This window comes from Vidua chalybeata, chromosome 12 (assembly GCF_026979565.1).
Source record: "Vidua chalybeata isolate OUT-0048 chromosome 12, bVidCha1 merged haplotype, whole genome shotgun sequence".
Taxonomy (NCBI): Eukaryota; Metazoa; Chordata; class Aves; order Passeriformes; family Viduidae; genus Vidua; species Vidua chalybeata.
Window position 1 is genome coordinate 10,209,979 of NC_071541.1, and position 25,939 is coordinate 10,235,917.

The 25,939-nt window shown below is 41.3% G+C and overlaps 1 protein-coding gene across 1 annotated transcript in view; it reads right to left on the reverse strand.

The window, feature by feature from the left end:
* Positions 1-25,939, reverse strand: part of LOC128794100 (netrin-4-like) — a 45,011-nt gene that overhangs the window by 10,309 nt on the left and 8,763 nt on the right. The window contains exons 3-5 of the mRNA XM_053953739.1: positions 15,320-15,568; positions 3,273-3,429; positions 2,733-2,921 (exon numbers count right to left, since the gene is read on the reverse strand). Of these exons, the coding sequence (XP_053809714.1) occupies positions 2,733-2,921; positions 3,273-3,429; positions 15,320-15,568 (595 nt within the window). The remainder of the gene's footprint in view (positions 1-2,732; positions 2,922-3,272; positions 3,430-15,319; positions 15,569-25,939) is intronic.

The window sequence follows — 25,939 nt, forward strand, 5'->3', positions numbered from 1 at the left end:
CAGCTCTTCAATTTATAATCAGCAGGCTGAGGTATGACAAAAATATATCTCCTGGTCTCATTGTCTAATATATTAGCAATGCTCAAAATAGAAACTTTTTTACTGAGAAATCAGAGTTTGTTTTAGGGTCACACAACCTGGACAACTTGGACCATGCTAGATGAGGTTTATTGGCAATGCAAGTTTTCAACATAAAGTATAGAGAAGAGGGCCTCTATCCTGCAGGAAGCTTTGCAGTTTAATGTTAGCTGATGATGGTCCAGGAAGAAAAAGCTTCCCTCAATCAAAAGGAGTCTGTTCTAACCAAAGCCTGTCTCTGTAGGTGTTTCTGATAATAACCAAAGTAGTGAAGTGTTCCCTGAAAATTCTCTGCAGAGGTGCACTGTAGCACCAAGTGCACACTTACACACTGCCTGCAATCCTCATGGGGAAGTGTTTGGGGATCAGGGCTTCCATTGTACAAAGTGCTACCTATAATTGGAATTTGTCAAATCTTATTGTGGCAATTCTCTTATTTTCCTTAAATAAAAGGGGAAAGGCACAGATTAACCACCTACTTCCCAGTTTTCTCTGATCTCTGTAGTTATAGCCAGAGTACCTCCTATTCCCACAGAGGTAGAAGCATCATGCACACAGCTGCTGTAAAAGCCAAGTGGGCTGCAATGCCCTTTCCTTATATCTTGATATGGCAAGCATTCATGAATGCCTTTACACCCCTGGGAAAGGTCCCACTGACTTGAATCATTGACAGATAGGGCCGTGCTTACCTTTGCTGCTGAATCAAACCCATTAAACTCATCTCAGCTAAGAGAAACTCTAGTGCAGGCTAGTGATCCAGAGTACCTCTTAAGGAAATAGATATGCTTTAGAGGGCAATTCAGTCAATCTGTTTTAGGCATCTACCTTAGACTGCTATAAATAATTCCCCTGAGGTCCCTCTGTTTCTCCATTGACAGAACAAGGAGCCTAGAAAAGACATATAACTTTCAGTGACTAAGGCAGGATGGCAGCTCTCTAGGCCTGAGCATGCAACTCAGAGTGGAGACAATTGCATTTGGGGGCCTTCTGCTGGCAGCAGCACCTTCCCAGGTGAAAAGAACACTGTTGTGCTTCACTGGCACAACAGGAATAAAACTCTTTCAACAAGGTAAATTTCTGAACAGTTTTTCTCTTGCTATGCAGAGTATTGGCAGGGGTTACTGAGAGATCTGTAACCAGACCAGACAAGAGAGGCAGACATAGAGTCAAGGTCTGATTTCATCTAGGCAAACAGTTCTAGGGTTTCCAGATAGGCTGTATTTTCAAACAATGTTTTTTCCTCTTTGCTGCTTTCCAGTGCTCCTTGACTTTAGCAGTTATCTAGTATTACACATGATGCTGGTTACTGCACCATCTCCCTGCTGCTCAGTACAGGAGTTCATACACAGATTCTTTCAGGTGCTATGAGATTGAAAGCTAATCTCCTGGCATAGCAATTTATTCTCATCACAATATTTTCCTGTAGCAAATCTGCTGAGAGTAGAAACAGAACTAGAAAGGGGCCACCATAGAACACTACAGGATACAGGGTGAGCCAGATAAGCTCACCCTCTGCTCTGTCTGCTGCTCCATGTTCTGTGATGAGCATTGTGAAAATCAGAAGAAAAAGTTGTGTGGAAGCAGTCTGCTGTCACCAAGTTCCAGTGGGAAGAAGGCAAAAGAGCAGAAACATTGGATATGTGGGCAAGAAAGTTTAAGTAATATCACAGGACTCACAATCCTTGGGAGAGGAGTAACCTAAGCGTTTAAGAGGAATCACATTGAAGAACATTGAAAGGGTCAGAAAAGCTTCAAAAGCTCATTATGTCAGTGGGCAAGTGGTCAGATAACAGAGGATGAAGTTTTCTATGCTGACAAGTGATGTCTGAGCTATGGGGAAGGAAACTATCCAAAGGGAAAAGTGAAATTAAGTATATTGCTGGAAATAGCAAACTCTCAAACAGATGTGAGATAGAATCAGACATGTGAAGCCTGGCAGGATACTCAGGAAATGTTTACTTTTAGTGAGGGAGAGTTGGGCTGTTTGCCAGACTGGCTGGGTACAAACTATCTTGATCCAGAGGTTGTACATCCTCTGTGTCCATCCATGAGCACCTGTGTGCCTGAGACACACCTTACCACATTCTGCTGAAGTGTTAATGATGCAATTAATTTGGGCAGAGCACCCCATAACATAGCTGTAGAGTCCAAAAATAGGTCTGAGTTCTGATGCATTTGTTCCCAAGTGAGTATGCACAGTTCCAGGCAGTTCCTCCTGTATCTTCTGCATCCATTATATGTATTTATGTGCACAGATGTTGCACAATCAAATGGAATTTAACAATAGCTTGCACATAGGCTCACACAGTCTTGAGAGGTACAGAGAAAAACCCCAGGTAAATAAAATGTGCCTCAAGAGAAAAGGAACCATATTAATTTAAAACCAAACACAAGAAGAATGTACCTTTCCCCAGGAGGCAATGCATTTGGAGAATTGAAACAGTTATCACAAAAAAACATGTCATAACATGGGGACAAATAGACACAAAAATCTGGATGATCACCTTTGATCAAAACCTCCTGTAGTTTAAGAAAAGAATACAAAGAAAATATAGTAATACTCATGAGTTACCTCTATAGGAGTTAGTGATTCTATAGAAATTATTTTGTTCTTTCACCATTCATTCTTCACCTCGTGTAACACGGTCACTTACGTTTGCAGACCTCTGGAGAAGACATGGGCTTCCCTCTGTCCCGGTAAAAGCCAGGTTTGCACCTCTGGCACCGATGTCCCTCCGTGTTGTGCTTGCAGTTGTCACAGACTCCCCCACTGCGCTTCCCCGAGGCCAGCCACACGCCCAGGTCGAAGTGGCAGCTCTCGGCGTGGTTGTGACAGCGACACTCTGGTGAGGACAGGAGAATGTCCTTCAGGCTTTTACAACTGACACAGTAATCATGGTAGCATTTTCTAGACCAATCTGGCAGTATTTTAAACACTGCTAGAACCTGGGATGTGGGGGGATGTAGTTACATGAAAACCAGATTTCTGGCTTGTAAATTCCACTCCCCAATAGCCCCAGTGCAGAAGAACAACCTGCACACTGATTTCTCCATCAATGACCAGCAACTTATCCCCAGTTTCTGCAATGGCACCATTACTGTAAATCACAGAAGTCTTTGTGGGGGAGCTTTGCCTGCTGTTATGGTGAGTGCTCACCCTGAGAGCCTGGGTCAGTAAACTCCCTTCCACTTACTTCTGCATTCATTAGGTGCCCCTGTTTTCCCATCTCCTGGCTTCCAAGGCTGGTCGTTGTAGAGCGGAGCACATTTCTCACAGTGGTCCCCTGCCGTGTTGTGTCTGCACACACACTTCCCATGGACCTGCCAGGGAAAAGAGAGTGCATCAAATGGCTACAGGAACAGGTGGAGTTCCCAGCAGCCTCATGAGGAGCTGGGACTTCTGCACAATTCCCACACAGCTGCCTGGCTCTCTTAGGAAACCCACAGCACCTGCAGCTAAAACATGTAGCTCTCTCTTTTCAGTTATTAATGATGCAGAATTTTTCCTATATCTTACAAAATGCACATAGCAACAATTTAACTCTCAGTTGGCTATTTAACTACTGCATTGATGAACAACCTGTAGACTCTAAATTTGGTGAGCTAACAGGTCTTACTTTGATTTACAAGTTCAGGGCAAGAGCATGCAAAGAGTATCAAATATACTCTGGGCTAGCAGAGCCAAGTCACAGGAGAGCACAGGCTGGGCTCTGTCTTATTTGACATTAACACTGATCAGGAAGAGAGTGTAAATACAGGGAAGTGAAATCACCATGAATTGCAAAATTTTAAATTGCTAGATGAATGAAGAAATAGTCATGGACATCCTAGCACAGTTAAAAATGTAGCAAAAAAATAAAAATGGAAAAATACCAACAAGTACTCCCACAGAAAAGTAACCTAAAACCACACATTCTGTGAGGAAGCCACAGGTATTCTAACTTAGGTACAATAGGCACCAGCCTGCCAACTTACATATGACTATAGATAAATTAGATTAGTAGAAAAGGCCCAGTAAAATTCTGGGTTATGAAACTAGGAGCACTGTAATTCTGAGGGGACAGAAAATTGTACCTGCAATGCTGTGTTCAATTTTGAACATCTTATTACCAGATAAATTAGGTGAAATTAGAAGATGTTCAGCAAAAATGAGCAAAAGCTGCCTGAAGAATGGAGCTGAAGTACATAAACCCATCTAAGCTAGAAAACAATGCATAATGTTTGGTGGGTAAATAAAGTGCAAAAAGTCTTGACTAAGACTGGCTGAATAGTTCTCTCTGTGACTATTTGCTTGAGAGAGTGCTTGAAGAAAGAACTTGCTTCCTTTGTACTTTCCTACCTTCACTGGAACATAATAATGATTGTTAGTCATGGAAATATTCAAATACATATCAGAATTGGAAGTATTCAAATCAGAGTATGCACACCAGAAACCAGACCTTGCAAACCAAGCTCGTCCATCCTTCAAAGAGAAAGTTGGTGCTACTTCTGCTCTCAAGTAATTTTACACACCAGGAATAAAGCAGCCACTTCCATGATAAACTGTGATTTGGTGCATGAGGTTCTGTAATATCAACCCACAACTAAGAATGGCCTTACAAAAGAGTTTTTATGTTATTGCTAGGTTTTATTTGTTTTTTTTTTTTTTTTTGTTTGTTTTTTTTTTTTTTTTTAATAAATAAATAGTATTCCAATAGCTGTTTGCAGTGCCTCAGGGAAAGGATTTCACAGTTAAATTTTTTGGAGGAAATATCAAGCACAGGGTGTGAGAGAAAGGGAAGGGTGGTACCGTAAGTCATGTTCTACATTTATCACCAGAGCAGCTGCTATTACGCCACGAGACAACGGCACTAAGAGCAGGAAATGCCCAGAAATCAGGGGTTAGACCCCTGTCCCTCCGTGGGCTGTTGAGGATCCTGACCACAGCACAGCTCTGCCCCACTGCACATAACAAAAAAAACCAAGCTGAAATTCAATTTTGACTGGGGTGCGAATTGACTTTAATCCTGTAGCCTCACCATGAACATGAGTTACGTTTTTCCACGGCGCGTCCCGAAAGCCAGGCTCTGCCGGCAGCCCCCGCTCCGCACCTGACAGAGCGGGCAGCCCGGCATCAGCAGAGACGCGTCCAAAGGAGCGGCAGCGTGGATGTCCCCAAACCCATGTGCCTGCAGCGATTTGCTCTCCGCTGCCCTGGTTTCTAATCCTCCCCGAGCAGAATTGCACCCCATCACCCCGAGTGATGCAGCAAGCAGAGGGGGCTCTCCATGGCCAGCGGGCAGGGCCGCTGCCTCCTCACGGCGCGGCTCTGCCGGAGCCCGCACCGCGGCACCGAGCGCTGCCCGGGGCCTCCCCCCCGCACAGGAAACTCATCCACCTTCACGGCACGAACAGCATGACAAGTGACAGAGAAAAAGGCAAAAATACGCATACAACAGCGTTGCGCTTTTCACTACTTGGGTTTGACACTTCAGGCTTTAAGTTCTCCCCTGTGGTCACAGGGGCTGCTCTTCAGAAGGCAGAGAACAGAGGAAAGGTAAAATGAACCTGACCCAGAGCTATAGATTTACAGATCTCCAAACTTCAGACGCCACCTGAACTTCACAGCTCATCCTAAAATGGATCAGAACAAAATCCTAGATCTCTTCAACTTTCTTAGGAAATACTTCATGAAATGTATTTCTATGCAAAATCGAAGTTAGCTCATTTTATTGTTTAGAAATACTCTGAATACAGAATACTCTGTATTCGCTATATTAAAAAATTATATAAAAAATGCTGAGACTGTGCAGTTGGGAAATCATAGAATTAAACCACGTAATCTCATTTTAGCCTTGAATGACATGATCAAATATTCATTATTCCACAGGACCCTGTGCTTACAGTGCACAGCACAGATGGTGTGAACACTCATAAACAATTATTCAGAAAAAAAAAACCAGGAAAATTCAGTGAGAGGGGAAAGGAAAGGTCGAGTTTTTCTTTGGAAGGTAGATGTGTTAGTTTGCTCATTGCCCACTGGTTTGTTTGAACTGTAGTTTATGGCATGTTGTGAGCAGGACAGAGGCAGAGAAAAGGCTTCCTACCTGTGATCCCTACTATGGAACAGCTCTCAAATCCATGTGGAAGGATGACTGGCTCTCCTGCTGGCTGTCTGCTTGGCTTTTCTGCCCTTTTGTCTAAGACATTGAGCAGGCACAGGGAAACAGGGAAGCTGGCATGGAGCTTCTTTTAGAAAGTGTTACATTTGGGTACTAGCATTTTTGGCGTAGGTTTAAGAAGAAGACAAAGAGAATTGATTGGTATTGGTGGAAAGGTAAAGCAAAATGAAAGAGAAAGTAGTCTGCCATGTGTATCAAGGAATATTTTTTTTCATCAAGAGTAATCTCAGATAGCATTCATGGGTGAAACAGCTACAGAAGAGAGTGCAACATGAGGTGACAATGAATTACACAAAGGATTTGGGTAGGACAAGAGAAGAGATGAACACCTCACATTGAACACACAAGAAAAGTTATTAATGGATGTAAGTGGCCATCACAGAAAGACTGGTTAATGCAGGAAAAGCTGAGCTGTGGAAGAGACCTGTTACATTTAAGTGTAAGATGAAATAAGGTTAGCTGAGGTGGCTGTGAGTAATGAGACAATTTGTTCTGTTAGGGAGGAAGAGATAGGAGAGGCAGCCAGAGACTAAAGTCCAGGAAGGAGCAAGAAGGAAATACTGTGAGATAAAATAGGAAATGGGATATCTGCTTAAAGACAGGAGAATACGAGAGTCACACTCAACACGAGCACAAGGAGAACAGGTGTGTCCCTGAGTTGTTATTCACTGCTAAAATAAGTCTGCACTTCTCTCAAAGTGTGACCAAAAAAGCTGGAAAACTGCAATCTCTACCAAATGCAAGCTCTCAGGAGGCACTGGATCACAAATATCATACCAGGGAAGAGAAGATAATCAGACAAGCACAAAACCCAGAGGAACTATGCTGAGACTTTTCTATGCCCTTGAAAGTAGGATCAGATTTACATGGAGATAGTGATGATTAATAAGATTAATAATAAGAAGAGTGTCAGGAAGCAACAAGGACCAGTTGCTCTTTAAGGGCCAAAGAGCTACAAGCTGAGGTTTGCACCAGCAAAGGCTGTGCCCTTACTGAGGGGGCACCATCCCAAGCACTGTGGGCAGGACAGGGAGCTGGCACCACAGAAACAAAAAGGAAAGGGACTAGGATAATTCAGGAGCAGCAAGAGACAGGCCAAGAAAGAAACAACATGGATGCGACGTCTATTCAGAGGGCAGAATGAAAGACAAGCTGCAGCACACACCAGGGAAAGGTGCAGAGGGAAGGCACAGACCTAGAGCAGAGCACAACATCCCCCAGGAGGCAGGGGCAGGGATGCAAACAGACACACCCAGAGCATAGCTCAGACAGGCAGTGAGGGGCTCAGGGCTGAACTTAAATAGGACCCCAAAGCCGATGGACTGAGAGCATGGGTGAAAGTCCAGGGTGGGGCTGGTCAGGGCTGTTAAAGTTCTATTGGTGCCTTCAGGACACTAATAATAACACTTTGGCACTGCATTAATGTCATTGGCATCTTTAGGATATCTGACTACAAAGAAGCACCTGAGATAAGAGATACTTCGGCCTTCTTCATCTGGAGCTGGCAAGCCAGGTGGAGGAAACTTGAAAGCAAGGTGTGAGCAACAAAGGCAAGATTCATGCCACCAGTTAGGAAAAAAAGCCAGTTTTTAGCTAAAGCCTGAGTAGTTTATGACACTGATTTATAGGAATGCATATAAATTTATTGGTACAGCAGATGAAAAATTATGATCCAGAGGATTTCTGTATCACATCTATATTTCACTTTGTCCTTTTGTTCCTTAGATAACACTGGCTGTGGCAACACTTGACATATCCTGATCCTTAAATAAGAATTTGTTTAGGCCTATATGGACTTCTCCACTGTGCTCATTGTTGCAATATTTGAGTACTTTGGAAACATTATGAAATTTATTTTTATGACACCTCCCTTCATCTGCTTTTCCTCATTACTCTGGTAACTGTCTTGCCTCTGAGGCACTTTCCCATGCATTGTATTGAGAGTTCAGTTGCTTTCACAATTTTTTTGAAACTGGATGGTATCTTCCAAAGTTATTGTGGGGAATGGATCTGAGAAAAAGATGCAGGCAGGCAGACTGTGTGATTGTATAAACCTGCCATTTCATAATAGCAGTCTGAAGTCCCCCTGGAATAGTTTGTGTTCTTGCACTCCTGCTCTCCAAGTGCATTCAGCCCGGGGTTGCTCCTGTCACTAATGCAGGCTGTCAGCTTTGAAAGATGAAAACTGTTGCTTTAAATGCTGATATTCTGGCTTCTTCATACTTCAAGTTTTCTAATCGATTTTGCAAAGGGTAGACATTTATAAATGGACATACCTGATTTTAGAGGATATAATTAGTCCAGGAAAGGAAGACAAATGTTTTGCTTTGCTCAATCACCACCATGTTGGCTTTAATGGCCTTGTGAAAGTGACTCCTACTTTTTGTATGTTGGTATAGCAGCTGTGTTCTCAGACTGTGGCTTCATGATGTAAACTTTTTTTTTGGTAATCTCAATTTGAGACATTTCTTTACTATTTCTTTCTATGCTATCACTTACATCATGCCCTGAGTTATGTCTAAATTGGGCTGTAAAACCAAACCATGTTTGGAAAAAAGCTAAACCTAGGGGGATTTTTCCCTTGGCACCAGTATTTTTAATCTGGATTAATTCCATCATCTGTCTCACAGTACAGCCATGCTGTTACAAGTCTGGTGTTGCTGCCAAAGGCTTTGATTTGTACATCAACCACCTGAGCAGCTTTGGATCAGGACACAGAGGAGGTTGTAGCTCTGTGGATTTTAATGCCAGGATGATCAGTTCCAACCACTTAGCTTGACCTGCTGTACTCAGCCATGAGTTTCATCCAGTAGTTAGTTCTTCTTCCATCAGGCTCTGTAACTTCTGGTGGATTTATAGAACATAATGTAGAACTTTATCCTGTTTTCATACAGCAGTTCAAAGAAATTACATGATACTTAGTCATCTTCACACAAAGCTTCTTCACCTGAATTCTGATCCACACCTGAGAAAGTGAGAGAAAAGTTTCCACCTCTTTGTCCTGCAGTTTTAATTTTTTTCTAAACTCTTTCAGCTTTGTATAATACCTGAAGCCTCTTGCTTTCTCTCTGCCCATTTAGTTTCTTTACCTGTTGTCCTTCATCCAACGTGTGGTTGTTGCTTTTTCTCCTGGGCTACTCTCACTCTGCCTGGGAGCTTTTTTCTTAATGAATGAAGGTTAAATTTGGAAGCCTTCTAGGTCCAAGCAACTGTTGCTGATTCAGAAAAAATGTTTGCCTGTGGACTCTGTATTCACTCTGTAATGTCGCTAGAGAAATTTGGGATACCGCAGTTTGCAATGACATCAGATGCTATCCCTTACCTGCTTGTAGTAAATTGACTCTTCCTGGGTCATTTTGCATGGTTAAATGAAAGTGTCTGCTGTTCTGCTTTGTTTCTCTTACAGTTCAAATGGGGCTCTGTGCTCTCTCCAAATGAAAAGACATATCCATGCAGGTTTATAAAAAACCCTTGAATATCAAGTCCTAAGGAGAGCACATACAACTTATAAGAGGCCAAACTAAAAATTTCCTTCAACTTTTTCAAAGTTGCAAAGCGAATGGGTGATTTGGGAGGAGGTCCCAGGTTACAGTGCCTGCTGTGCAGATGGACAGTTCAAAATCTTGCTCTAAACAGGAATGAGAAAAGCCATTATTTTCCTCTGTCACTTGCTGTTTTCTGGGAGAAGGCCTAATACATGTATATGTCAGAAAACTACTACACAAACGGGTGTTTTCTGAGGGAACTCAGTTTCTGGCTCATGGTTGGTGGCTTTGGTAAATTAAGTCTGTGGGAACTTGACAGGGATAAGTAGAGCTGGAACACTTGTGGCAGGGCCACCTGAGCCCATGCAGGTTTTGATCTCCATAGCAGTGAGTCAATGAGCTGCTGCTGGTTCCAAATTCACTGAATTGGTAATGGTGGAGAAAAACCAATGACAGCGTTTTGCTGAATATTCAGACTGACATCCCTAAGAGCTTTTTGAACAGTAACAAGATAATATTACTCAGCTTGTAACAGTTTCAAAACACAACTCTACCCTCTGCCCGAATTCACCTCCATCAGTTCATATTTCATTCTGCTTGCTAATTGTCTTCTGTCTGAATTCCACCTTGATTATTATTGATTTTGGGGACAAGCTGTCCTCTTATTTTTGCCTGCAGTGCCAGTAGCTCCATTATCAATCTGTAACAAACTGCACATGAGTAACAGCTGTCAGGCTGAAATGCAGCATCTCAGTTACAGTCGGTCACCAGCTCTTGGGGAGTGTCTTAAGAATGGAGGAAGAAGAAAGGGGAATGAGACTCAGTATTTTAATACTGAGTGCCTGAATCACAGAGTAATGAGTAAATACCACTGTTCAAACGTCCTGAAAGTGGGTGGCACCTCTTGCATCTCTGAGTTCTGGGCACAGCTGGAATCAGATAATGTGAAAACTGAGCCAGGGATTATGAATAGAGCTGCACAAGATATCTGAAGAGGAGGTAGATAAGATTTACAAGGGTTACAACAGCCTGGTCACCTAGAAAACAGATGTAAAATAGCAAGTTTTACCTTATGTAACCCCCATTATGCCAAACAAGGAATCCTACTTAGAACCAGATCCTGCTCCCTTTGAAGTAAGTGGAAAACTTTCCATTTACTTCATTGTGGAGGATCAGGCCCACAGGGAGTCTAGTTTGTCTCTGTAAACAGGATAAAGAAGCAAAAGAAACATCCGAGGCCACTTGTAAGAATTTCCTGGCACTGTAGGTACCAATAATTAACAAGTAAAAAGAAGAAACCCTAATGCTTTATACAAAAACATTTTCATCCACATTTGCTTTCCTCTTTCCGAACTTACTTCTCATGAGCTAGAAAGAGAATTGTGAAATGTTTGGCAAACAAAAAGGACTTTGGTCTAGATTCTGTGTTCTGTCCGTAGGCACTTTCTGCTTTGTAAACTTTGCTCTGGAAGCACCTCTGGACTCACCTAAAATGTGCCATCAAAGCAGATCCTAAACCTGGCAGCTCCGTAGAGACACACATAACTCTGTACATCCTGCAGTGTCAATACCTTGGACAGGATTGTGTTCTGTTGCATCCAACCATAGAACAAGACTAGATGCATTCAGCTGGCTGGGTCCTGGCAGTTGTTTCACTTGTAACAGCATGTTAATATCCCCCATTAATAATAAAATAAAAAGACTGGGAAACTACTTGTAAGAGTTTGAAAAATGCAGTCTCTGATATTCAGAAAGGAGAATTTTGCCATTAGCTACCATACAAAGCTATTGAAGTTGGGTGAGGAATGACATCTCTCTGTCTCCTTTTATTTTTCTGATCTGAGGAAAGCTAAATAGAAACCAAGAAAACATTACTGTCAATAGCAACAGACCTCAAATTCAAGACATGTTTGTCCTGAAGTTTCTTGCCTATTTACAACTCCCATATTGATATCTCAAAGTTTTCCTCCTATCCAACATGATACTCTCAGTAGTTTGTACAGGAAATGTTGTCTAGATAAATTGTGTTGGGGGGGGTGGGGGTGCATGGCTTGTTTAAAAAAAAAAAAAGCCCCACAGAAAAAGTAAGTATTGCTGTTTTGCTCCAAAATAAGAAGTCAGAGAGTATTTTCATTGGATCCTATGTGCCTATTTTGGATCTCACTGTATTTTCACAAACTTATGACCAGAAATATGCATGAAACTCTGTAGGATTTCAAAATATGAGGAATGATGCACCATTTGGACATTGAGTTTACAATCTTCAGTTTTCTTGTATCCATTTGTTGCTATGACACTGTGGCATCTGTGACATTGCTTCTCACAGAGCTGCATTTCTTATTGGCAGCCTCAGTGGAGAAGCCAGAAGCTGAAAGGGTTGCCATGACTGAAGTGACATATCCACAGATAAATTGATCATTGATAGATTATCTAACAGCCATAGCTCATCCAGTCCCTCCAAAATGGTGTTGAAAAATATTGGTTCAAGTGTATCAAGAAATTTGCTTTAATTTTCTCCATTATTTAGCCTCCATGTAGTTTAGCAGCGTTAGGAGTATTACAAATGGAAGAGATTTCTGTCAGAGTAGGAAGAGCAGACTTGCAACTTAACACAATAATGCATTTTCTATGACCCAAGTGCAGAACGATCTCAGATTTTGGTTCTATCCCACATCAAACAATTACAGTTGTATTCTACATGATTTTTTCTGTTTGTTTGTTTTTGTTAACTACAGAAGATAAATACATCATAGGAGGACTATAAACAAGAGGCTAAAACTCATATTACTTAAGACTTTCTGTGGAGGTCTTTATTTTTTGCAGCATTTTATTTAGTTACCTAACAGCAGCCCAGGAAACAAAGCTGCTCTGCTTTCAATCTGTGGATGATGTGACATTATCCACACCAGTCTCAGGACTTGTTCTGCCCATGTGTACCTTAAATATTAGATGTGGGCTGTGGATTGAATCAGATTATTTCTGGATGTGCAGTGTTTGTAGCATCTTTTCCACGCCCTGTTTTATGTGGGTCACCATTACCATGTGACTGAAAGCAGAGCACCTTTCCTCTGCCAAGGAATTGCAAAATGGCAAAGATTTTTTTGCAGTATAGGTTTGCTGATGGGAACTGTACCATTGGTGTTGAACCCTCAACAGCAAAAGCCTTTTCCTCCTGCTTGTAGGCAAGGAGATTGCTGTTTCAGGAGATTTCAAGCCAAAAAGTTAGACACTTACATAAACTCCCTCATGCTGGCTGTGTAAACCAAACCTTGAGATCTGGACTGATGTGAGCTCTCCCATCACCACTACAATATCATTATTGGTAAATATTAGATAAAATGCAAAAGGATCCAGGGACCTGGATCTTCCAGGAGTGGGTTTCGTTTTGTGTTTGAGAAAGACTTAAGTTATAATGTCTAAAGTACAGAAAAGATGAATTCAGTAGCATGATCATCTTTACTCCAGGCTTGTGTGACCTGGGAGTAGAATCTTAAATTTTTACCACCTAAGGTTTCACACTTTTCTGGTTAGTACAAAAAAAAAAAAAAAAAAATAGAACCTAAGGAAGGATATGGAGAGAACCTTCCAATCATATCTGCAGAAGGAGGATCTACTGCTTTGGTCATTGGGGAAGAGGAGACAAGGAGGAATCACCTTTATTTGCAGCAAAGATTATTTAGGCAGGCAATAAAGAAGAGCTTTCAAACTGTTAAAACTGGAACAACTACTGAAGGTTTGAATGTTCTTTGTCAGGAAAATCTCATTCAACAAGCTTTCACTAGTGGATGGTTTAGGTGTGCTTGATCACACCTTTATGTGAGAACACAAACCAGCCCACTTGTGGTCTTTTCCAGGCCTCCTCTAGGATTCTAGAGACAGTTAAAACTGAAGAAGGCTTTTCTTTTTTTTTTTTTTTTTTTTTTTTGCACAGCTGTGTTTGAATTCTTGCTTAGGCAAAGACTTGATAATATCTGTGAGAATCATGTGCTGCATCCACCCTCTGTCTCCTGGGACATGAGTCACTCATGAAGTGCATTTCATCAAAACTATTTCACCTTCTGCCCTGTGAAGTCATTGATGGCACAAAAAGATTCTATTCCCTTGTGACCAGTGGGAAAAATATCCAGTCATAGTTTACAGTGGTTATGCCAGTAACCCACACAATATTGTGTTTTCCTTTTCTGATGGGCAGAATGTTTCTTTTTCTACCAGCTGCATTCACTTAGTGTGTTATTCATCTATTTGATTTCACTATGTATCTATTTAACAGTTTGCAGTAAGGATGATGCACTCTCTAAACAGCTTTTCTCCACACAGTTATGATTTATGTGGGTCTATATTATTTGAATCTGATAGTATCATATAGTGTAGCTGAATCTTGGATTTATACCACAGATGGAACAGATTCAGAAATTATTTGGAAGCCATACAGTCCTAATTATCTTACAATATCTACCTCTGAACCTAGGAAAGTTGAAAGGATGACAATGAATACACATTCCAAAATAACATAACAAAATGTCAAGTGTACCGTGTATCTAAAGGGACAGAAATTAGCTTAGGATATTTTTCTTGAGTCTTTTATGTCAGAGCACACTGGGCTAGAATTTTAAGGGTTATTTGGGTTTTCAAAACTCAATACAGAGACAGACTTCTGGATCCAGGGGAGATATTGACTAGTTTAAAGTGGCTTGAATTCCATCTCTGATGTATGTGTCTAGATGCACCTGGATATTTGATTAGATTAAATCTCCCCATGATTGTTATTACAGTTCTCTACACAATGCTTGCAGCTAAATCAAAAAGGTGTCATCAGTCATTTCCTCTGAATTTCAATGTCTGAGTGTGCATTCAAACACAATCCTCCTGTGCACATTTAGAATCAAATGCAGATACAAGACTGAACAGGGAAGGGACACTCCAAGTGCTAAAGAATAATTTTACTACAAGGTTTGGCTTTTTAAAAAAAATATTTTAACTTATTTTAAGATGCATAGATAAAAGAGTGGGAGAGCAGAAGTTATTTTCACATCCTGAACATTGCTGTCTATGTTGTGAAAGTAACAAGAACACAGAAGGTTGAAAGCATAAAAGTAATAGCTGAAACCCTAAGTATGACAGAGCTGGTCATGTCACACAAACTCAGAAAATCTGAGATCTGGTGCTGAAATTCTTAGGGCAAACTTTGTATCAAATATATTAGTTCAGTTCTGTGCAGGCATATATGTAGGAGATTTCACTCACTATACTTGGGGTTGGATCTCTGTTCCAATTACAAAGACCCCTTTCAATTTATAGGTATCTTGAGGTCCAGAGTTTTTAGCAATTTATTTGAGTTTAAGAGTTCCAGAGTTTTTAGCAGTTATTATACCTGAAGCTGTAGAAAGGAGTATAGGAAATAGGAGTATAGTATATTTTCCCAGAATGGTGTAGGTTGCACTAATGTGGATTGACTATGCTGCCCTTTTTTTGGATAGGCTTGGGGAGGCTGGGACAGGATCACACATAAAATATACATTTAGGCTGAGGCAGCAGAAGCAAGTAGCAAGTCTAGTAAGCTGATAAATGTCTGGAACTCACCATGTTCTCCATGACTCCCGTCCTGTTGGCAAGCTCACATTCCTCTGCATGCCCATTGCAAAAGCAGCTTCCCCGGATGATCAGGTCATAAATAGCATAGTGGGCAAATCTTTGGGGTTTCTCTACCAATCCTGAGCCATGGCATGGACATTCCTGTCTTTTTAACAAAAGCAGGCGGAGGTTGGTGAGCTTCAGGAGATCCTGAGCCTCAGGACTGTAAGGGTCTTCGATCTTGTTAGCCGGACTTAAGGCACGATAAATCACCTGAAAGAGAGAGAGTTCACATCCCAGAGCAGATAACAGTGCTCTGCATGCACAGCGAATATCCCAAGATGATCTTTAGGAAAAAGCAGTAAGCTCTCACTTCTTGCAGTCAGGCAATATGTCAAGGAACAAGATAAGTCTACTTCCTTTTGTTTCTGAACCCAGTGACAATAGTGTCACTCAGAGAAATCCAAGGTTTATTGGCATAAATGCAGTGTTAATGCCATCCCAATTTCTGGAAGCATTTTAGGAGCGTGACTTTAGCATGAGTTCTAGGGTCAGGTAAACAAAGGCACTAAGGGCATCTGTGGAAGAAGTGGGAAGTGTGATCAGACCTTTTCCTAGGTCACTTGAACTACACTTGAACACAGCTTAGCTTAGGGCAAGTGAGTGCTGAGGGAGCCCTGTCTGCACACACAGCCAGGTCTTTATTACTTAGAAGCAGCTACAGGGCAGTGAGTTCACAGGAGGTGCTTGGTGCCTGCTGGCTATCTGCAGGTTGTTACTCTTTCATCACAGCATTTTTGCTGCTTGGTAGTTCTCCAGAGCAACAACAGTTGGGCTTTGAGCATCACAGTTCTAATTTGGTGTTTAACAGTGACTGTTGTATTTTGGCTCAGCACTCTACCCTTCTCTGTGTCTTGGGATGTGCTTGTTTCTGTTGCATTTGGGAGAGCCTGATAATGGAGGGCTGCACCACAGTTCTTGCCAGTGAAATAGAGAACTGTTAGCACTGTTTCCAGGCTTAGATGTGCTAACTCCAGTTTGACAGTAGTTTTCTCCTCTGCCTGAGTTTTTCCATCATGGCAAAGGTACTTGCCCTTGGGATTCTTTGGCCCTGCTTTATAAGTGGTCACAGTCTCTGTCTGACTCACTCTGTTACTGTTAGCAGAGTGAAATCTTTGTTTCCATAGGGATTCCCTTTTTCTCTCTCTGTTTTTCTTTCTTCCTAGTGAACTGATCAGTTTAAATGTTTGTAGCATGCAAAAATTTTTGCTCCTTTTTGCTTGCAGAAGCCACAAAAGAGCTTGTGGTACATGCCTAGGAGACAGTTCAGTTGCATGTTGATGGCACATGGGTACACAAATACCCTTCATTAACAGAATCAGCTGCCGGGCTTTGCACAGAACCCAGCAAAGGCACTGGCACCTCTCCCACCTGTCCAGAGTATTTTCTATTTGGTTAACTCTGTTGTTTTTTTTTTTCTTTTAATTATCTTCTCTTATACTGTCAGCTACTTACAAAGCTGCAAACAGCCTTGCTTGGTGAGACCAGAGATGCCCATAGCTCCTTGTTTGATAGAGCTGTGGGCAGATTGCCCAGGCTGTGCAATGCAGGTGCCCACATTCCCCTGACCAATGAAGCCATGACAAAATAGCCCAGGCGTTTCCACCCCTATGTCTGCATTCCCCTGATCAATGGAACCATAAGCAAATGGCTCATTCTGTTTTGTCCAGGTGCCCAGCATTCCCCTTACTGGTGGATTCACAGGACAAAGACCAAATCTGCATATCTGTCCAGTTCCCCTAATCCAGGATGGTGTGATCTTTTGGTGGAAACCATTATATGAACCCTCTCTTTTTCCCAGTACCCTGTGGACCACAAAGAGGTGGAGTGGCTTCTCAGAGTCCTGAGCACCTGGCTGTGTACAGACACACACATCTCCTTCCCATGTGGTCAGCTAAACTAAGACCAAGGCAGGGAACTAGGTGGAATAGTTCTGAAGAGCCTGCTGAGCTTAGAGATCTCAAAGAATGGTTAAAAGTCCCTGTGAAACTGTTTAAATTGGTATAAACCAGAGGAATCGAGGGTAAAGCAGTTTATTTTGTCACTGGCTTTTATAAGTTCACACTTCTTTAAGCATTCTCACACTTAGCATTCTTGTCTATGGTTTCTCTAATATACATGCTTAGTTAAAATGGTATCTCCTTTCAGATGGACCTCCAGAGGATACCCACCAGATAAGTGGCTTGAGAACATAAATGCTAGAGGTACTTCACTCCATAAAATAGACTTCTGAAAGGTAATTGATAAAGCATTGGTTTCTGCAAGACATGCTCTGCTCCTGACAGTGATCCTCTTATACTGTTGCATATTGGTAAAGCCTTATAAAATTAGCCTTATTTAAAATTATAAAGCCTTGTAAAATCATGGCTCAGGCCTGCTACTTAGGCTAAGCAGAAGGGAACTGTGGGAGAGACACTCAGCTGGAATAGGGGTAGAGAAATGTGAGAGCCGTGAGAGCCGCGCTGCGTGACTGCCGCGTGTCTATCAAAGCAGCGTGACCCCCCTGCGCAGGGAATAACGCGCTTTGACTCTGTGTTGCAGAAGGCTGATCAATTGCTTTATTATAGTATCTTATACTATATTATAATAGAACTGTATCATACTAAAAAGATACTAAAGAAAAAGCTGTGACTGTCTCCAGACAGTCACGATACAGTTTTGGCCAATCAGTCCAAACAACCATCCAATTAACAAATCACTCTTCGGTAAACAATCTCCATAACACATTCCACATCTGCCAAACAACAGGAGCAGCAAATAGAGATAAGAATTGTTTTCTTCTTTCTCTGAGCTTTCTCACTGCATCTCACAACTTCCCAAGAAAAATCCTGCAAGAGAGAATCATGTCTCTATTCAGAGAATGTGAATACCACAGCGTGTCCACATCGTGGTGCGTGGTGCTTGGTTGGCTTGGGCTTGTTGTGCCTTCAAACTGTGTGAACTGATAAGTGGCTAACTGCTTAAAAAGGCCTGGTTTTTGCAATAAAGCCACTCTCCTTTGCACTGCCTGGGGACTCTGTGTTGCTTTGCTTCGTACATTATATAAGGCTGGGCAAGAGGCCTCATGTCTGTGCCAGAGATCCCAGCTGTGAACAGCTATGGGACTCCTCACAGGAGACAGAGAGAAGGGGTGAATGAGGTGAAGAAAAAGAGTTTTTACTGGGTTTGTCTGAAAAAAATTGGCAGATAATGGCCAAAATGTTTCTTTTTTCTCTCCGGCACTATACATCATCTTGATTGCAATAGTCTTGCATTGTACTACGGTAAGTGTGAAGAAAATCCTGTGCACTACTAGAAACCTATTTTGTACACGGTATGACAAGTTTAAACAGATGGATTCATATTTTGGGGTCTCCAGTCAATTATCCATCCTCTCCATGTCATAACTGGCATTCTGAGAGCACTGAGGTCTCTAGGTAAAGAGCAGCTGTCGGGGGCTCTTCTCTCAGCAAAGGGCCACTTGCTTTCACCAAGCTGTTTTATTTCTTGCTTCTTTGTTGACAGCTTAGAAAAAGGTTTGATTTCCTGTGGCTTTATTGTTTTGCAAATATTTTCATTTCTGGCCTTGCCTCTCTTGAGAGGAGTTGCTTTGGCATTTTCCATATCCCATTAGAACAACGAGCATCATTTGTGAGTAGAGACATTAATAGCTTGGAAGTCCCATAGGGATTGTGGCATCCTTTTAAGAAAAAACAGTATTCCATTCCAGCTGAGGTACAAGAGTTTGTTTGTATGATTAATTCATGACACATTTCTGTCTGGGATAAGCTCACTGGTGAGACTGGATTTGCTTGTCCTTATTTCTCCCAAGGCAAGCCTTGTTAAGTGTTAAAGATCTGATTTGGGTGACATAACACTGCTGAGCTCTTCTGGGAGCTGCTTAAATGCTCTCCACCGGTAAAGAATTAACCTTCCTTAGCTTTGTAAAAATCAAAGACATTTTGATCAGCAGATATATTGTGCCAATAGAAGTAGGTTTAAGTGAGCTACATTTTGCACAGAGGTAGCAGTTTTATTTCATAATTAAATCAGTTTAGCTTTTATTTCACATATGCATAAAACTAGAAAATGGAATTTGTCTCTCTTCTGGATGTCCCATTCTCCTTGAAATATTGGTGGTTAAAATCCTTGGGCACATGCAATTGCATAACGTAATCATCATCTCTTGCCTCACTTTTAATATTTGATTGAATGTTCTGTCTCACATGAAAGTGCCAGTCAGAAAGTGGTTCCTTAACATATAGATTGCTGTACTGTCAAGAAAAAGATGTTAGTACCCATAATTTCTAATAATTAGTCTACCATATGTATTGATTCAAATAATTCTAGATTGGGATACATTTTTTAAAAGAACTGGTATCTCACCTTACATGCCAGGAATTATTTTTCCATAAATGCATAATTTAGCTAAAAATAAGTAAATAAATAAATAACCCAACAAAACCAACTCCCTAAACTGTTTCTGTCTTATGAATGCATAACTATGTTTTAAATGAATGTACTTGGGTTTATAGTTCCCTGAGGAAAAATGGATCCTAAATTAAGAGACAGATTGGTGGTGGCTATTTTTTGGGTTCATAATTTTAAATGATTTAGGGAAGAATTTTATTTCTTTAAAAAAGGAGAAGGTATTGCTTTGATAAAAATACAGAGTGAGGAATGAAACTATTTGGTCACAGCCCCAGCACAATTGCTCACTATAATGCTCAGCAAGTAACTAGGGCCTCGTGCTTTTCTGGATTGATTTCAGTAGGAACTCAGTCTTATGTACTGTTTTCTTTCCATAAAAATGGGATATTGGTATTCAAGTACTTTGTGCAATGGGAGGAATATTAATAAACTTGTATCTAAAAAATTCCCTGAGAATTCCTGGAGATGGATATCCATACATGCAATTTTAATAATTACAGGCAAGGGATAAGAGTTTGGTCATCTCAACCATTGATGCATGAATGTGTTAAAGATTAGATTATAAATGGTTCTAAGTATTAGTGAACTCCTAGAGTCATGAGCTGTAGGAGGAGACATTCTACCTTTTCACTGTGTTATTTGTTCTTTTTATTTCAGTTCACAAGGTTCATAATTCTAAAACCTATGAAGCAAATTCCTTCTATACAGATAGACATTTGACTTCTGCCTTTTGCAGAAAGGCAGAGATATTATTATTTCTTCATTTCCCAGAGTATTGTGTGAATTTTCAGTTTTCCATTACATTCATGTAAAAGGTATGAAAAGAGTATTATGAAAAAGTGTTTTCTTTTAATTAAAAAACAAGTTTTGAAAAGAGCTTCCTATGATTTTCACTGTAAAGCTATTTCTCATCTAATGAAATCTCTATCTGTTCTTTTTTTTTTTTTTTTCTGTAATGGACTGCTCTGGAATCTCCCAGTTGTTTCCCTAAACATCAGTGTGCAGCTGTCATAAAAGTAGCACAGGCACAGCTGCAGAAGAAAATCTGATGGTGATTGGGTCTGCTTAGGGACACCCTAGAAATCTTTCCATTGAACTGGGTGGAAGCTGAAGGTGTGCAGCACCTCTGTAATTTAACCCTTGGTGGAAATCCATCCTAGGTCCCGAGTTTCTCTTATAATCAGGAGCTGGCACTGGAGCTGAATGCTGAGTAGGATGCTCATACTTATCTGCATATCTGCTATTGAGAGCATATTTGTCATTCTCATTCTCAAAAGTCAGTCAGCTGCACCTCAAAAAGGTGGTCCTTGTCCTCTCCTGACCTTCCTCAGAGCAAGGAAGTCTGGAAAATGCTCTAAGTGTACAAAGCTAAAAGGCAGCCACGGTTAGGTGACTGATTTTGCTGTATACAAGTTGGCTCCGCCTCACATTGTTTTATCAGCAATCAAGAGATCATCTTCATTTCGGAGACAGTGCCTCAGATTTTTGATTTCTTGCCATAGGTTTTGCTTCTCCATTCCTGATGCATCTAATTCTGTTTTCTTAACCTGATCCTCCAGCCAGTATTAGTCAGAAGAGATGTGGACCCAACAAAGGTTCCCCCTTGCAAAATCATAGCCTAAGGTCAAGGAATATCAGTCATAAATGGAGGGCAGTGCCAATGCATGGCCTCCTATAAAAGAAGATCCTTATGCAGAGCAAGAATTTGATATTACAAATCATCCTTAAGCTGTGTTAATCATGTTGCACACACTCAGGTTAATGAGGTGAGAAATGTCTGTGTGCTTATATTGGGTCCATCAGAAGGAAGCTGCAATAAAAACTCTCATCACTCCTAAATCCTCTTCATTAAGAGATTTTCATGTGAGTTGATTTTATTCTTAAAGGAACAGTAAACAATTGTCTCAGAATTTTTCCTACCCAGTGATATATATCCTCTGTTTTATTTGATGGACTTCTATCTTGTCTTTTTTTCTGATTTACTGTTTGGAGCACAGAGACAATCTAACTCTTCTTCCAGGCATTGGAAGGTCTATTCTGACAACTCATGGAATGGTGTTTTTTAGTCAAGATCCGCTGCTTTTCTGTCCTTCCAGAGAACAAAGCTTAGAATTTGTTCAGTATGGAATATGGTAGCTTGTTAAAGAAATAATTGTACTTTTGATTTTTAAAATTTCTTTGATCTGGGTAAACTCAGCTACCACTAAGACAGTGGCATCCTAAATTTATTCTGTATTCTCCAACTCAGAAAGGATTGATGTGCCTTCAGTTTGCATTTGCTTTGAGGTTATTCCAGTAATCCAGCTGGTGTGGTATTTTAATATTAATATTTAGGCATAGCTGCTAATATGATTATGGCATAATTGAAGTCAGGCAAACCTAAGAGCCATGCAGACTTTTTCTATTCCTCAAACAAATTGTATTCTGTAGGTTCAAGTTATTTGCAGATGTACATCTTTCTTGTACAGAAAGGCAAGGGTTGTAGGGAGAAGCAGTACCTCTATGAGACAGGTAATGTAGTTGGAACACAAAATCTAGATTATTTGACAGAAAACCTTTCAGCTTTCAGTCTGTATACAGGGAATGGGCAAAACTCCTTCTCTCTATGTAGCAGCACCTTGTGTGGGGATGTGAGAACATTTCCATGCTCCCACAAAATGCAGTGTCCTCTTTCATTACGAGGGATGGTGCTTGCTCTGAAATGGCAAAGGGTGGCAAAGGAGTTCTGTGATGCCATGGCCTGACTGGGAACTGGATTGAGAACAGGGAGACTCATTTCACTGTTTGCTGGATTGTCAGGGAAAGTTAAAACAACCCATCACCATCAGTGTCAACCCATGTCAACCAAGCTGTGCTCTCATGGGAGAGCATCTATTTCTTGTAAGTGGAGCCATTTGTATCTCTAGGTCTTGGCTGAAAACTTACACGTGAACAGACTTAGCTAAATGTATAATCTCACCGTGACAGTGATGTGTGGACAACTGTAGAGCAAATATTCAAGTGTTCTTTTGCCTGAAGTTTAAAAATTATAACAATAAATTACTAAGTTTCGTAGCATTTTAGGCAAAAATTTTTTTCACACTTGAAACCTGGATTTAAAAAAAGCAGTGGCTGCAACTCCACTAAGGTTTTATAGAAAAGGGTGAGAAAAAAGAATAAGTTGATATCTGCTGCCTTGTATGTTCAGATAATGCAGAAGCAATGCTAAAAAAACCCCACTACTGCGTCCTTCTGATTTATAATGTTCCAAACATTTCTGAAATGGTTCATTACAAACCAGGTCAGAGTAGGACACTTGGTGCCCTCCTCAAGTTCACTTGCCAGGGATGGGATTGCTGGGCTAGTCTCAGTCAGTTCAAATTCCCTTCAGAGACAAATCCTTGAGCCCCTTAATTCTTCCTCCAGGGAAGCAGGGCCTGGCAGTGCTATCAGCTTGTTTACACTGCTGCTGTTAACTGCTTCCTCTCAACTTGCCTCTGCATTCTGTCTGCTCTGCAGCTCAAGTTAAACAAAATGCTGAACAGACAGCCCCAGTCATACCAATCAGGCACTTACCTACACTAGTGACTAATCCCTCCTGGAATGCTTTCCAGCTGGAAGTTGGAATAACCCAGCTGGAAGTTGCAATAACCCGGCCATCATGCAACTTTCAGAGGCCAGTCCTGATGACTGTTGGATAATTCACTGAAGTGCAAGACTTTAAATCAGTTTAAACACTAGTCTTTGAATCTTAGCTATTGGGAATTCAACCTTGTAATGTGCTGAGCAGGCTTCTTTCCAGTGACCCCACTGCCATATGAGATCAGAACTCTAAGAAGCCACCGAAGCCTCAGTGGTGACCTCTTGAATTATTGATGTTGCCATTTAATGAGGGGCGTGGGGGTGTGTGTGTGCACAGGGAATACTTCTTTGTTTTTCAAAAGGTTTGGTGTGAATACAGTAAAAGAGAGGCTTGAGAAACGACAGTGGAAAATGTAGGTCCTTGGAACAGGATCCATACATCCCACATGGAGCCTTGTCCCTGGCCTGGTTTGGTGCTTGGGTACAAGTGGTCCCCTCTGCCACAGCTATTCCTCAGGAGGTCCCTGTGGATGGAGAAATGCAGCAGAGGCTTCAGTGTCAGTGCAGAAGAAAAGACCTTCCCCAGGGTTAACTGTGGCTTCTCTCTGAACATCCTGGTGGCTTTTGAAGCAGACAGAACTGCACCCATCACAGCCTGTCCTGGTCTGGCATTCACCAAGTGGAGTGTGTTTAGAAGAGTGATTAAATGTCTTTTAGCTACGAAGAGGGTCCACTCATCTTTGACAAAAGGCGCTGCTGGGGACTTCTGTCCCTAAAGAGGTCACCACAGGATACAAAACGGAGAATGAGCAGGTCTTCTGTGCAAGGCACACTTAACATGTTGCCATAGAAACCAGTTACTTAATTCAGGCATACACAATTCTTCCAGCCCCCAGTGAATTCCAGTAATGGGTTTATTATATCACACTTCATTGGTGTCATCTGTCACACAGACACTCACATAAATGAACCAGCTTTTGATTCAGAACTCCCTTCCACTAGCTAGACCCAGTAGAGGAAGGGTCTCCTTCTGGGCCTGGTGGTTATGAGCAGGTCAGTGTTCCACCCCACTTTGCATGCTAATGTCTTCCTTTCATGCAAACATCACATTCAGTGGAGGAGAACATTTGTTTTCATTTCCTGATATTCCAGTTTATTAAAAGCGTGCTCTTAATCTCTCAGATCCTTGAGTGCACGTGCTGTCAGGATGCAGGTTCAAACATTTCAGTCCCTTTTTCCCCCCACATGAGGTTTGAACTGCAACTCACATTGATGCCTGATGCAATGCTGTGTTAATTTCTCCTTTCGTTTAGGCCAAAGTTTTGATTTATGTTAGCTAACCTGAAGGCTCATTTTAGGCTCCATGACTACATAGTACAGTGTTTTTAAGTTAGAAAACAGATGGAGGGACAAGTGGGTAAAAAAGGTCTCAACTGATTCATAAGACTCCATGCCAGTATTCCCTGTAGATGGACTTAGAGATGATGGACAGACCTTAAAAATGTGGTGTTGGTTTTAGTTCATGAACTAATGATGAGGATCCTAGGATTTCAGATAGATTGATTCCATCTACTAAAATACTCTGAATCTGAACAGGAGTAAGGGATTTAACAAATGCTTGAGTAAAAGAAAATGGAAAAGATGTATTAGAGAGTAATCTTCCTGCATTTCTATATGAGGTGTTCCCCAATGCCTTCTGTCTCAGATGTATCTTACCTGAGATGGAATGGAGATATGTGACCCTGTCAGGGGCGAAAAATAAGAGGCAATCTACTAGAGACAAGGGATATGCCTTATGTTCTGCTGTGACATTGTCATGTCACTTATTTAATGTCTTTTGCTCCATCCTAGTCTCCTAAAATTTTCTCTTCTGACAAATTTTTTACCTTGCTTTTAGGAAGAAACTCTTAAAGTAGTCTTGGTGGCCAGAATGTGCTGAGTGAGCTGCATCTCAGTTTACAAATGTGTGTAGGTTACTGCAGCTCTAGCACCTTCTCCTTTCACGCCTACATTCTCAGTTCTGGAAGCCAGTTGACCTGAAATCTTGTTTCATGATGTGGCCCAGCATGGGTTTAATTTTTTTTTATTCCTTTTGTGCTCTGTTAAAAGAGAAATTTGTGTCTGTTCTCAGAATGAATAGGATCCAAGAATAACCTGAGTCTCATGTGGTGAAAATTACTTCAAACCCCTCAGTAAAGAAAACTGGCATTTATGTCAGAGCATTAATTAGCACTTAAGTTGGAACAGTTTTGATCATTTCAGACGTGCTGTCAGCTTGTGATGTGAGCCCCTCAGCAATCCAAGGCTTAGCCAGAATCAGTAACTGGGTAGGTCAGAGTGGAGGTGGAAAAGAAGCAGAGAACACTGAAGAAAATCCTGGTGGGGATTCAGTCAGCTGCCTTCAAAGTCACTTGAGTCAGTGCTTGAGGGAATGCCCTGGTGACATTTGTGACATCTTCAAAACAAGGTGTAAAATTGCAGTTCTGAGGTGTGTGGGCAAAGCTCCCCTGAGACCTGCAGTAACAGTAGCAGTGTCACTCAGGCAAATCTGATCAGGTATCACAGTAAATAGCTACACTCTGCCTTCCTTTGTTTCGGTTCACAAAAGAATCT